Source organism: Heliangelus exortis, chromosome 1, assembly GCF_036169615.1.
Source record: "Heliangelus exortis chromosome 1, bHelExo1.hap1, whole genome shotgun sequence".
Taxonomy (NCBI): domain Eukaryota; kingdom Metazoa; phylum Chordata; class Aves; order Apodiformes; family Trochilidae; genus Heliangelus; species Heliangelus exortis.
The window spans coordinates 6,313,428-6,326,417 of NC_092422.1; the positions used below are offsets into that span (position 1 = coordinate 6,313,428).

Below are 12,990 nucleotides of genomic sequence, written 5' to 3' on the forward strand. Positions count from 1 at the left end.
TTTTCCAATTACAAGGAGAACCAATAGAATCAGAAGAATGTGAAGCAGCAACAGAAAAAGCAAGCAGGAGCTGATTAAAGGATAATCTGACCTGTTTTATTGTCAGATCTGTTTGTTCTACAGCTTCTAGAACAGCATTCAAAGCAGACAACAGTTCTAAGCAGTACATGAAAGCAAGGACTCAGTTTCAGGTGACTGACTGATTACCATGTCCACAAGTGCATTAGGTGGTAATATTATTATCTAAAATGCATATAAGACAACATATACTGTATTGTATTGCGGTTATAGATCACAAATATTGTATTAGCTTTTTCTCCCTATCCTTTATTTAGGGTTTGACACAGTCTTTTTGCTGACTGAATCATTTAGCAAAAGGCTTTTTAAGATACTTCACTCATTTTTGTTATGTAGCCAGTTTGGTAGAGACATCAGGTCTTACTGACTAAGATACCTTGAGCTTGCAGGAAATCAAAGCATGTACTTAAGCCTGCAAAGAAGAATGCAGCTATAGTTTTAAAATTTCACTTTCTTTTGGACCTGCAGATGACAGAAATCTAAATGTTGTCAAGCTGTAGGGGATTTATATCTAAGAATCAGGAGGTCAGATTCAGGGAGAGAAAAAAAAACTTAAGAGTTTGAAGCTGCTCTGTGAATCATGGTAGTATTTACAAGATTTATGGATAAATCTGTAATCTAACCAAGATTTTTTTAAAAAAGGCCAGAAACTGAAGTACTCAAGAAATCTCTGCTGTATATAGTTTCTGTAATGGTTTTTCTTAGAAGAGTAAGTTGCAATTCTAGGCACTGAGATAATAAAATAGACCTCGATGTAACTCTTGCTGATCACATTAGTGAGTTCCTCAGTTTTCTACTGATAATTCATATGCTTCGTTTGAAGCCAGACAGCTAAACCACAGCTCCTTCTGTCAGCAAGTATTGTAGCTGCCTTTTGAATACTCTTTCTTTGTCTGTTGGATCCTGGATCTCAGGAGTATTTTAGCTTGGCAGTTGTATCCATTACCAAGAAACCTTGAAACTCTCCTAAAAGCCTTGGGAAGTGATTCACATAGATCCACGTTTCCTTTGTTGCTCAGTACAGTCTGACTGCTTTTTGATGAGGAACATTTTCCTCTCACTGGTCACTGTCCCTCAAAGCAGAGCAAGTTTTTGCTTGCTTGCAGTTAATGGCATATCCACAGCAAACCTGTTGGCTCCTGATATTCTGAGCAGTAAGGAGAGTGCTTTTGTCTTGCTTGCCTCCTTGGTGTATTCATAGCTCTTGAAAATGTCATGGTTCCTAGTGAAAACAAATATCCATAAACACAGTTTGAAGAAGGAGGAACAGTACAGCTCCATCGCTCCACGGGTTTTTGTTTGCTCAGGTTTTTAAAGCTGTCCTCAGGATGGTCATTGAATCATTGCTTAGCACCTGGGATTCTAAGAGAATGTGTTTGCTCCAGAGAATTTGGATGTGCCAGGACATGACTAAGTGAAGCAAAACCAGATCAAATTCAAAGAATAACACACTAATCTTCAGTAAAAACACTATACTGAAGAAGTAGACTTTAATACCAATATGGTATTAGCCTTTTTTTTAAAAAGTAAATGTGTAGCTAGTACCTAGTATTTTGAGCAGAGAATGGATGATTCTGGACAACTGGAAAGTTGAACAGCTGAAAGATAAACAAGCTGGTTCATCCCAAGTTTAGAGATTTCAGGAGAAAAGCTATACTTCCTGGACTCTTGTTAATTCTTACTCTCCTATACCTAGAAAGCAGCACATAACTAAATCCATCTCCCTTTTCTTCTTTCTCTTGCTCTCCGGAATTGAACAGATCCTTTTTCTGCTACTGTTGATAGTGTTGATGATGCCATTCCAAACCTAAATCCTTTCCTTACAAAAACTAACGATGCTGCTCATCTGTCTGTGTCTTCTGATGTATCTACTTTCACCAGTAGGACACCCACACATGAAATGTTTGTTGGTAAAGTACCATTTTAAACTAATTTCCTAAAAATTCTAACAATATTTTAGTTCCTTGAGTATATTTATGGGGCCTTTCAGAAACTAAATTTTGTCATTTGGGGTGATTTTGTGTTATGTTAGAACCTTATTTAGTAATTGTGCCATGAAAATGGTGTTAAAATCCTTGCTTGGCTACATAGGTAGGATTCTCCCTGATATAAAAACTGAGCAGTTGCTTGAGTGTGGTTTTACACAAAGTCTGCTTAGAATTTCAAGGTAAAATATTTCATATGCCTGAGAAGGTAAAGAAAATGCTCTTTCTTTGTTCCTCAGGTTGATATATTCTATTTAAACATAGGATCTTGTTGTGGTTTTTTTTTTTTTTGTAGTGGTCCTTTTCCTCCAGTCACGATGGCATTAACAAAAGCGATAAAGTCATACACATACTTGTGTGTGTGTGTGGTCCACTCAAACTGCTTACCTCCTGAGCAATAAACTAATGACTCACCTCTTAAAACTGTTGAAATCTTACTTTGGATGCAAATCAGCATGGCAGTCATGTTAGAAATCCTTCATACATTTCTGTTGGTGCAGCTGGATAGTAATTTGATTGCTTTTCAATATGAAGAATTACGGTAGTTTTCATAGACTACAAATCAATTAAATATCAGTTCTGTTCTTGAACAAAGCTGACTTTAAAGGCAATCATGCTGCACCTACAGGGCTTACTTTCTGCAGACTGAACCCCACTACAGCTGGTGATAGAAGAATCCAGACTTTTACAACAGAGACCTTTGGTATCTCTGGTAGTTGTTAAATCAAAAGTTCTCTTTAGAGATACTCAAACCACCTAAACTTTGTCACCATAGCTAACTAGTTTCCTAGCTTGTCTTTGGTTAATGGGGAGAGAAATCAAGCAAGATCAAGCAGAAGAATTCTCTGAACTTCTTTCCACATTCCCTAGGGAGGATTAGTTGGCTGAGACAGTAGTATGCAAATACATTAAACTGGTACTGCTGCAAAATAATCTGGCCTGTGTTTCTAATCTATGTTTCCCACACTTCCCATAAAATTTGTATGGTTCCTGTGAATGTTGAAATGCATTTTTAGTAGGCTTATGTTCAGTCAGAGTTTTCTTCTGTATAATTTGCTCTGCAGTCATACAAAAAGTTGCAGTGCAGAGCTGTGAACAAGGAACCTGGTGGGTTTTGGTGGCACTCACTGGTTTGTCTAATGTTAATCACATGACAGCCTGTAAGTTGCTGGAGATGGATGGCATTGATTTGTTGCATTCCCTTCCAATGTCTCATTCTCTAAAGATGCATCTAGAACCAAAGTGTGATCTCCTGACCAGTTGATATGTGAAATATAAATGCAGTTATAGCTGTAGCACAAACAAGGTTCTACAATAGTGTGAATGTAGATTTAAAATAACTCTTTCTGGTTCTTTAGATCATTACAATCCATTTACTGCACTAAATCCCTTTGTGGCAACCAAATATGAATCCACTATTGGGCTGTACCCTTATACTTCAGGTATAAGTAAAATGCCTTGAATCTTTACACTTGCTTCTTCCAAGGGTGTAAAACACGGCATTTGGAAAAAAAAAATTATCCTAGTATAGCTGTAGCTTTGAAACTGCTTTCCCCTTGTGTGTTCTAGATTATGTAAATGTGTTTTGCACTCTGTCTGATGTGTATTGATTTCATTCCATTGGTTCTGTGTTATTAGAGTATATGTGGATTTATAGATTGACCTGAAATTAAATTTTTGAATAGCAGATAAACAGTATATCTTGGTTCTCTTTCTGTAACTCTCCCTCTTCTCCTTTCTTGGCTTTCTCTCTTGTGTGACATGCCTTATCAGATTCTTTTTGTGGTCCTCAAGCTTACCCTAATGCTTCTCATTTCCGCAATGAGCCTTCTTCTGTAGCTGGTCTATTTGGAGGTAGGTAATGGGACACAGCTGTACCACACACACAGAAATTTTAAAGTGTCATGTGCCTAGAACTAGTAGGTATGTTTTTGGCTACAAAAGTGCATATAGTTATAGTAGCTTCAACTTTTATTCATGTGCTTGTGCTGGGTGTATTGTCACAAATGGTGTATATTTTTTTCAGTTTGTGCAAAACTGAGGCTTGTTTAGAATAAACATGAAATGAGTATCTCTCCATTTCAGGATCTCTTGTAGGTTACATGTTGCTACATACCACATGAACTACTTGCATGTGAAAAGTATCTTCTCATTTTATTCTACCTCATTGCTTTTAGGATAATGGGATTGGGATGTTCTTGCTGCTTAAAGCATTTTTGTTGATATAGTACTCTTAAACTGTGCACTAAACTAGTACAAAGCTTTGCAACAGAGAGTGAGGGAGAGGTATCTGCTGCATTAAATTACTGGCTCATCATGTGTGCAGCCATGTAATGGCTGTGTAGTAACCCAGTATTGATGGCAGTTCTGAAATTACACCCTGACAATTGGTTGATGGGCTGTGGACTGTGGCAGATGATGATTGAACCAGGTTGAACAGGGATTGTTGCTATGCGAGGTTTAGGAGTAACTTCAACAAATGGCTTGTGGAAGAGAGAGTTCTTAAAAGCACCATAAAGTCACACTGGCTTACTGTCTGAATAGAAATTAGAGTTATGTAGAAGGCTAACTGGGCTATGACTGATGATTAGTTTGTTAAGTCTTGCAGATTTATCCCCTCAAGGAAACTCCATTAATAATACTGACCTTTGCACCTTTTAAAACATCCCTGTTAGACAAGATGTCCTGAGCTAGTGGTTGATACCAGGAGTAGGATTTGATCTTTTTCAGAAGCTCATTCAAAGGATTCCTGTGTATTGTTTTGTCTATTGGCTTGTCTCATCTCGTTAGCTTCATACAGCTTGAAACTTCTTAAAATGTGAGAGCAGGAATCTCAGCTTGTTTCAGTTAAGGCCATTTTCTAAAGAAAAATGAGCTATTGCAAATCAGATTTTCTAGTGGCACAGGCACAGTTTTAAGAGTTGCAGGACATCCCATCATAAGAATGCCTGTCACAGTTCAGAGTATCTGAAATGGTTTGTTACAACTTGATGGTATACTTGTCATAAAGATACTCATTTTGGTTTGTTGTTTATTTACTTCCTATTTTTTCCCATATTACTGCTTCCCTTGTTTTGCTGTATTCTTAATTTGTTTTAAAGAACAGTGCATTGAATAATTCTTGCAGTAGGATGCTTGAGTGATGATTTATATCTTCCTTTAAGACAAATAGGAAGGAGCAGGTAATCCAAAGTTCTGTGAAGCTTGTGCTCAGGGAGGGCATCTGAGAGATATGAATTTTTTTAGGGGAAAACAGTAAAATTGAAGTGAGCTGCTGTTGCAGCAAGCTTAATGAAATCCAAGAAATAATCTTGGTCAGTTATTTCTGCTCACTGTGATGTTTTACTGATAATTTTTTGGTGATCCTTTTATTTCTCCATATCATGAACATTTCTGTTAGAAACCAGGCGAGCTGGTTTTCAAGATGGCATTGCTTTTTTTTTGTGAGCTTTTCATAGTAAGTAATGATTACTTCTCTACTAGTCTGGATATCAAGATGATGTATATGCACACTTGCATGGTTGGTCATATATAACATTAAAAAAACTTTAAAAAATTTTAGAAACATGTATTCACTTCCATATTATTGAGCTATCAACTTAATACTGCTGAACATCATATTGTGATGCTTTGTACTTCAATATATTTTCACAGTATTGAAGAAAAAAAAGTGTTTTTGCAAAATATTGCTTTACATATATGTAGGAGACATAGAGTAGGTTCAGACAGGAACAGGAGTTGAAACTTTGTTTTTAACTCCCTCTGTATTCTGTAATTACAAGAAACTTATTGCAAAATATGATCACCTGCAAAGTCTGTGTCCAAAATAGCTAAGTAAGCACTGTAAAAATTAATTATAAGTATTAAGAGTCTCTAAACAAAGGCATTGCTAGTCAGCACCTTGGAGTGGTTTGGATCTTAATCCACTTGTATCTAAAAGAATTGCTCAACTAATATAAAATATGGTGGGGGAGTAATCTTTAGGATGGCAATTTTTAAACTGGTTCTGTACCAGCCAGCTTCTTTTCCTGGAGAAACATTGTGATTATTCCCTTAATAATTTTATTGTAAGTATTTGGTAAAAAAATAAGGAAGATATGAATAGTTAGAACAGAGCTTTAGCAGCTGAGAGGAGGAAGAGTGTCTTTGGTCTGTCTGTCCAGTTTTTGAGACAAAACCCTTCTTTGGAGGAGTTACCCCAAATAAACTTCAAATAAACTGCTTGTAGCCCTTTCTCTTGCATGCTTCTCTGTGTCAGGGTGTAATCTGGACCTTTGAGGTATTTCTAGTCTTTCTGCAGTACTTAAATAAACTACAGGCTTCTGGGACTTGGCTTGCATAAGGAAGGTGGATTCATGAGAAATGCTGTATAAAAACATTCAACTTCTTTCTTTTTCCCCACAGGGTTCACACCATCTCCTGTTGCTCAACCACAGCCATCAGCTGGCCTTAATGTTGACTTTGAGTCTGTGTTTGGAAACAAATCTTCTAATGTTGTCCTAGATTCTGGTGGTAAGACACTTACTAAAATAGATGACGTATGTCCTTTAACTTCTGTTATTCTTGAGGTATAAATCTTTTAATCTATATTTACTTATACTGCTCTGGCAGTGATCCAGCTAAAGAAAAGCTGACTTTAGAAGGTCAATAGCATCATTACTCATCCAGTTTGTCTTAATCTAGAATAATTTTCCTTACACACCATTTTCACTCTCTGTCTGGTGAAATGTTTACATTAATTTTCTTCACTTAATTGTTTTATGCATAAAAAATTAACACAGCGAACAGTCTTCATTTTACATGCTGTCAGCTGAAATTGCCTTTTTTTATAAAATGTGGTTGAAAGAGGAAAAGTTGCATCTTAATTTCATGTATCTGTGGCACACATTTTTGGCACTTTTTTGCCTACATGTTGCTCTTTCAATGTTAATTTATCACTTTCAGAAGTAAAGTTACCAAAGCATGCACAGTTAATTCAGATTGTATTAATACTTAGTACTCCCTTCTTTGAACATCTGGAAAGAAAACACTTTCTGGTCTTTTGAATTGGACTGTTAACATCAGATTTTTGGGGGACAAACCAATTATCTGCTAAAAGCAAATGCATACACATCTTTATAACATTGAAATACTTTAGGGGTTTTTGTTTTAAGTTTTGATGCAGCCATTGTCAATCCATTCCATGTAAAACTGATGTCATATAGGTTAAACGAGTTAAGTGCAATCTCCTTGCTGTAGTAAGCATTTCCTTAATTAAGAGGCCTAATAAGTTTTAGCTCTCTTGTATGGTGTAGCATGACTAGGTTAAATTTTGTATTTTAGCCATTGTGTTAAACTCAGTGTCTATTAAATGGAATGTCACAATATTCAGGGGAGTCCTCGATCCAAATCACTTCTTTTATGTTTATCATTCCAAGGTTTTGATGAATTAGGTGGTCTCCTAAAACCAACAGTGGCCTCTCAAAACCAGAGTCTTCCAGTTGCCAAAGTCCCACCTAACAAATTAGTGTCAGATGATCTGGATTCATCTTTAGCCAATCTTGTAGGGAGTAAGTATTGAACCACTAACATCTAAATACTTATTTAACTCATCTAAATGAATAGAATTACAATAGTATCTTTTTCTACTTTGTGACAGATTTGGGCATTGGAAATGGAACTACCAAAAAGTGAGTATGCTTAGTCAAAAATTTAACATTTTTGTTTTCTTGACAGTAAATTCTTGTGAAAGTACAGGTTCAAACCTGTGTGTAACAAAGTAATGTTAACTTTCAGAGCTAATTTGGGATTGTACTTTTTACCAGACATAATGAGTTGTTGAGAGGTGTTGGAAGGTGCTGGTGTGATAGTGGTGACAGTGACAGTAGGCAAGGTGTCCTCCTGTCACTGATTCCTTTCAGGCTCTTTAATTAGTTCATCAAAATGTTTTTTGCAGTGGCAGGTAGTCTTTGCACACCTTATAAATACTTGGTGAAATCTGAGTGTGTGGGGGGCTGTATTAAAAACTGCAGTTACAGCCTCAGAGTCGTGGCTGACCTTCAGAGCAGTGAATTTTTACAGTATGTATTCTGCAACACTGAACATCTGCTCTAGCAGGGAAGTTGAGAATGTGATTAGTACAGTTCAGTCTTATTGAGACCATCTTTGCCAACTCTGCTATCATTCAGAAATGCAGTATCTAGTTGCTGTTGATTAAACTATCTGGACTCAAGAGTAGTCAGCTGGACTAACTTACCTGTGCTGGGGAAATGGACTGAGATCAGATAAAGCTGAGGCAGCTCATGTTGAACACTTTAGCTTACTTTTCCTAGCCAAAACAAGACCTTTTATCAACTCCCTTGTTAAATTAGTTTCTTCACTGACAAAAGAAGATGCTTTCAGAGAGGAAACATTGTTTATTTGAGGGAGTTCTGTAAGAAAATAGAATGTTTTCTAACAATTCTTTAAAAATTTATTTGAAGTGATGTGAACTGGACTCAGCCAGGTGAAAAGAAACTAACAGGTGGTTCCAACTGGCAGCCCAAGATTGCACCTACAACTGCATGGAATGCTCCAACGTTGGTAAGCAAACACACATTTTGAAATAGCAAGTTCACAGGCTGATGCATAAGGGAGGACTTTAAGAGATCTAGAGTTGCAGTAAAAGGGAATAGAAGATAGTGGTTAGCTTGAGGTGTGTACTGCTGGATTTGTTTTTCTTAGCTATGTATTTCTCATAAACTGGGATGTGATATATGCAGTTTTTTGCTAAATTTGAGTAGTGTTGGACCACTCTCTCAATGCAAGATCACAGCCTTTGTGTTTCACTGAACTGATGTAAAACTGAATTCCAGTAATGGTGGTGGGGCCTTTGCCAAATAGAAAAGTAGAAGTGTGATGAGTTGTTCAGTGGCAGTGATACATCAAGTATCTAGAGCATGACATCTCTGCCCTCTCTGGGAGCAAGAACAGGCCAAGAGATCAAACCCTTTTACATTTGTAGAGCTGTCTGTGCAGTGATGTGGGCTACAGCTTTCTTAATGTACCTATCACTGCTTTCCTGCCCCAGTGTTTGCAATAGTTTTTAATTCTTGTCAGTTTTGATCAATTTCAGAGTGTCTCTCTCTTGTAGAAGGTAGTATTACCAAGTGTTTTGAGGTAGCATGTAGAGTGAGGGTTCTTAACCTCTTTTTCCTTTTTGCATGTAGTTAAGAGTCTGTGAGTAGTTTTCACAATGCTAACAGAATACAGAATATTTCTACTTGTGATTCCTACTCGCCCTTTCACCAATAATCTTTCAGAACTGTACATGGACAGAACAGGCAGTAAACCACCCCTGAGGATTTATGAGGACTCTGACTGGGGGAGGTTGAATCCATGGTGTAATTATACAGTGTTTTGGACTGGGAAAGAGAGGGTTTGTATCCCTGGATCCACCACCTCTCCCTTGCTAAATGCCTGTTACCAACTTGCTGTTCTTAAGTAGGGAGAACTTTGTGGACCTTACTGGAGGGTGTTTAGATTCTATGTTTAGGTATTGTAGAAAACATAACTACTCACCTGCTTTAATGACTGGTGGTTTGAGTTTACTTGTGTGCTTGAATCTGTTTAATAACTCATGTCTTTATATACATCTTCTTGTATACAAGTCGTTACATTTAACAGCTTTTATTACTTAGACTGTTGAGACACTTCTCCCTGTGAAACTGTTTGATTAACATAAAAATCTTGAAACAGAAATGTTCTAGTGGGGAAAAAAAAATTATCTTCCTCTGCTGGTCTATTTATTGTGGAGTTGCTGCTGCTTGCTAAATAAACATGCTTTTGAAAATAAGGCTTTCTGTCTTTGGAAAAAAGGCATATACCAAATAAATGGACTATGCAAAACAATTGCACATGCAGTAACAATGTCAGTGTCACAGGTGTATGTACTCAGTAGATGACTTGAATTACAAGAATGTGTTGGGGTAAACATTTAATGTATTTGTGAACTAAAATGCTATCTGTGTATATTCTGTTGTGTAAGTATTTGCTTCTAATCCAGTGTTATTGCATTATGTAATTGTTCTCCCTGGGAAATACAGAATGGCATGCATTTTCCACAATACGTAAGTGAAACAACCCACAGCCTTTTTGCAATCGACTGGCATGCTGATATTAACCACTGCTGTTGCAGAATCTCATAACCTTCTTGCTATTTACACATTTCTCATTTTAAAAATCTTTGGTGTGCCAAAAATTGAGCTTTTCCTAGCATACACGAACTTCATAGGTGGTCTGCAGGCTCTTGACTCGAATGATGGCATGGGAAATACCAAGATTATTTTTCCTTGCTTTAAACTGTACCATTGCTGCCAGAGAGCTGGGGTGTGTGTCTGTGCTGCCTTCAAATGCATTTGGTGAATTTTGAATGAGGATAAAAATGTTTGTGTTTGAATAACTGCATGAAACCTCACAGGCTTCTGTTACCTTTGGCACTTGATCCACATTTATGGTAGATCTTGATTTTATTTTTTTTTTTAATTTTTTTTTTAATGGGAGAGACCAATATGTCATTAATGCTGTTAAAATAAAAAAAAAAACCAATGCTGACACTTTACAAAGGGCAAGCAATAACCTATGCTTGCTGTCTGTGGACCGTAATAAATCTTTTATTTCAGAAAATTTTTCTTTCTGTCAACAGTGATATTGTTCTTTCCCTGTATTCTCTTTTTATTGCAGGGTAACTGTGTAACTAAAGGATGGTAGGTGCACAGTCGAGCACTCAAAAATAAACTTAGTCAGCATGTTTGTGTGTAGGTGTGAATACACAACCAAAACACAACGATAAAAGTAATTGTCAGCATAGCTTTTCTAGCTGAATGAAATATAGGGGTAGCACACAGCATAGATAATTCTTGATTGGGAAAATCTGGCAGTTGAAATCCCAAGGACACTGGCTACTATTTATGAAAAAGCAGCTGATATCTTATAACTGAATTCAGAAGCAGCTTTGCTAATGTTCTCTTCTTGATGTTACAATTTATTTGCTTTAATTAATCCAGCATTACCAGTATTTTGTCAGTTCTTCTTTTCTGTATGAATAATCTCGATACTAAGAAATTTATGTTGTTTTGTCTTGTCATGACTTGTAATCCTCACAGCACTAGCATAAAAATTATTCAGAAGGTAGAATGGTTATGACAGCAAGCTTTCTAATAATTATAAGCACTAATTTATAGTCTTGAAAAAAAAAAATTGTTTTTCTCCTTGTAAGAGAGAATACTGATTTAGAAATTGGCTAATGAAACTGTGGAACAAATAATATGGTTAGGATATGAAAAACTGTCTTTATATATCTTTTTTTCCTAAGATTTATCAGCTGTTTTTATTCATATAAGTTGCCAAGTTGCTTACAAAACAGCTTGACCCAAGGTTTTGTCTGTTGATAGCAATTTTGCTGTAACTTCATAGAAGTTACCTTAGTTAAAGGGTAACAAACATACCTGCAAAATACTAAGGGGATTTTCTAAGGTGTTCAAATTCCCTGGATGAAGTAAGTGGGTGACAGGGAATGAAAGTTGGATATTCATGTTAGGGTTGAGTTGATTTTGAAGCATGGTAGGAGAATTCCTCTAGTGTGTACATCCTGGCTAAAGAGAAGAGAATTCCTATACTGCTGGTAGCAGTGGTAATTTGTTTTTTCAGTCTTTAAAATTCTCGTAAGACTCCCTGTGCACCATTACTTCTGATATTTAAATATAAGTATTTATTTCATGGGATTTAAAAACTTCTGTTTCCTGCATTTTTTTTTCTCTCAGACTTATCTGTATCTCATTCTGTTGTGCTTAAACAGGATGCTTGAGAGAAGGATAGCTTGCAGTTTAGTTTAGTCAGCCAGAATCCTAAGAGGTTAAAACAAACACATCATTATTGATTTGTCAGGATGGTCTAGAAACTTCAGCTCAGTTACTGTATTCCATCTGAAACAGTTTGGAGACACTCTTAAGACTGCAAATCCTATTTATTCTTTGCTATATTCCTAATAAGCTAAGTGCTGTAGTTGGACCTTAGAAAGCAATATCTTACCACTATGCAGCTGATCTTTTCTCCTCTCAGTTCACTCCTGTTTTTCACACCAGGCACCACCTGTAATGGCCTATCCTGCCACAACACCAACAGGAATGATGGGCTATGGGATGGTGAGTGGAACTCCTGCACTTCACAGAAGTCAAATGTTTCTTATCATCTGATTGCTTATAGATTGTTAGCAGTCCTTTTTCTGAACTATTTTACAAAGAAGACTGAATTTCAGCTCCTATTGTTGCATTTTTCACCAAATCACAAAGTCCTGGTTTTCTGAACTATTTTTGTAATTTTTGTCTGAAATTGTCTGCCCTTCCTTACCTCACTTAATTTTTCATAAACTTTTAAAAATTAAGATAGTGTAAATTTTTGGTGGGCTTTATGGGTGTAGAAATAAATGTCTCAGAAATAAGTGTATATCATGTCAGTATGGATAGCTACATTCATAACAGGAATGGTTTTGGTTTCGTTTTTTTATTTTTTTGGTGAAGTAAAACCTTCCTTAGATACTTGCTCCCAACCTCAGGAAAAGGTGTCTGGAATGATTGATGCTAGAATACTGTAAGCCTGTGACCCTGCTGTGTGTTCTGGTGTTAGCTGACAATTGGATTTCTTAGTGACACACCAGTACCAAAAGGCTTTTGACATAAACCTGACCTTGTTGCTTGTTGCTCTGAAAGCTTGTACAAATTTTTGTTCATAACTTAAATTTCAAAGTATTTCTGCCATGATTTGCTTTAATTCTCTGTCTTTAATATTATGGTTGTGATGTAGCACAGCTCTGAGTGAATGAAAGGGAAGAGAACTTAAAAAAAACCTATCCTTTTAAATGCCTCACAGATCACTATGACAAAAATAAGCTAAATAATTTGTAATTTTTATA

At 36.5% G+C, this 12,990-nt stretch overlaps 1 protein-coding gene across 12 annotated transcripts in view; it reads left to right on the top strand.

The window, feature by feature from the left end:
• The window catches only part of PICALM (phosphatidylinositol binding clathrin assembly protein), a 67,820-nt gene that overhangs the window by 45,260 nt on the left and 9,570 nt on the right, over positions 1-12,990 (top strand). For 2 of the 12 annotated variants that reach the window (XM_071730258.1, XM_071730431.1), the window contains exons 13-21: positions 1,839-1,988; positions 3,422-3,505; positions 3,837-3,917; positions 6,468-6,575; positions 7,481-7,612; positions 7,702-7,732; positions 8,525-8,624; positions 10,127-10,150; positions 12,164-12,223. In XM_071730258.1, coding sequence (XP_071586359.1) covers positions 1,839-1,988; positions 3,422-3,505; positions 3,837-3,917; positions 6,468-6,575; positions 7,481-7,612; positions 7,702-7,732; positions 8,525-8,624; positions 10,127-10,150; positions 12,164-12,223 — 770 coding nt within the window. The remainder of the gene's footprint in view (positions 1-1,838; positions 1,989-3,421; positions 3,506-3,836; positions 3,918-6,467; positions 6,576-7,480; positions 7,613-7,701; positions 7,733-8,524; positions 8,625-10,126; positions 10,151-12,163; positions 12,224-12,990) is intronic. The other 10 variants (XM_071730348.1, XM_071730596.1, XM_071730678.1 and 7 more) reach the window with 6 other exon arrangements.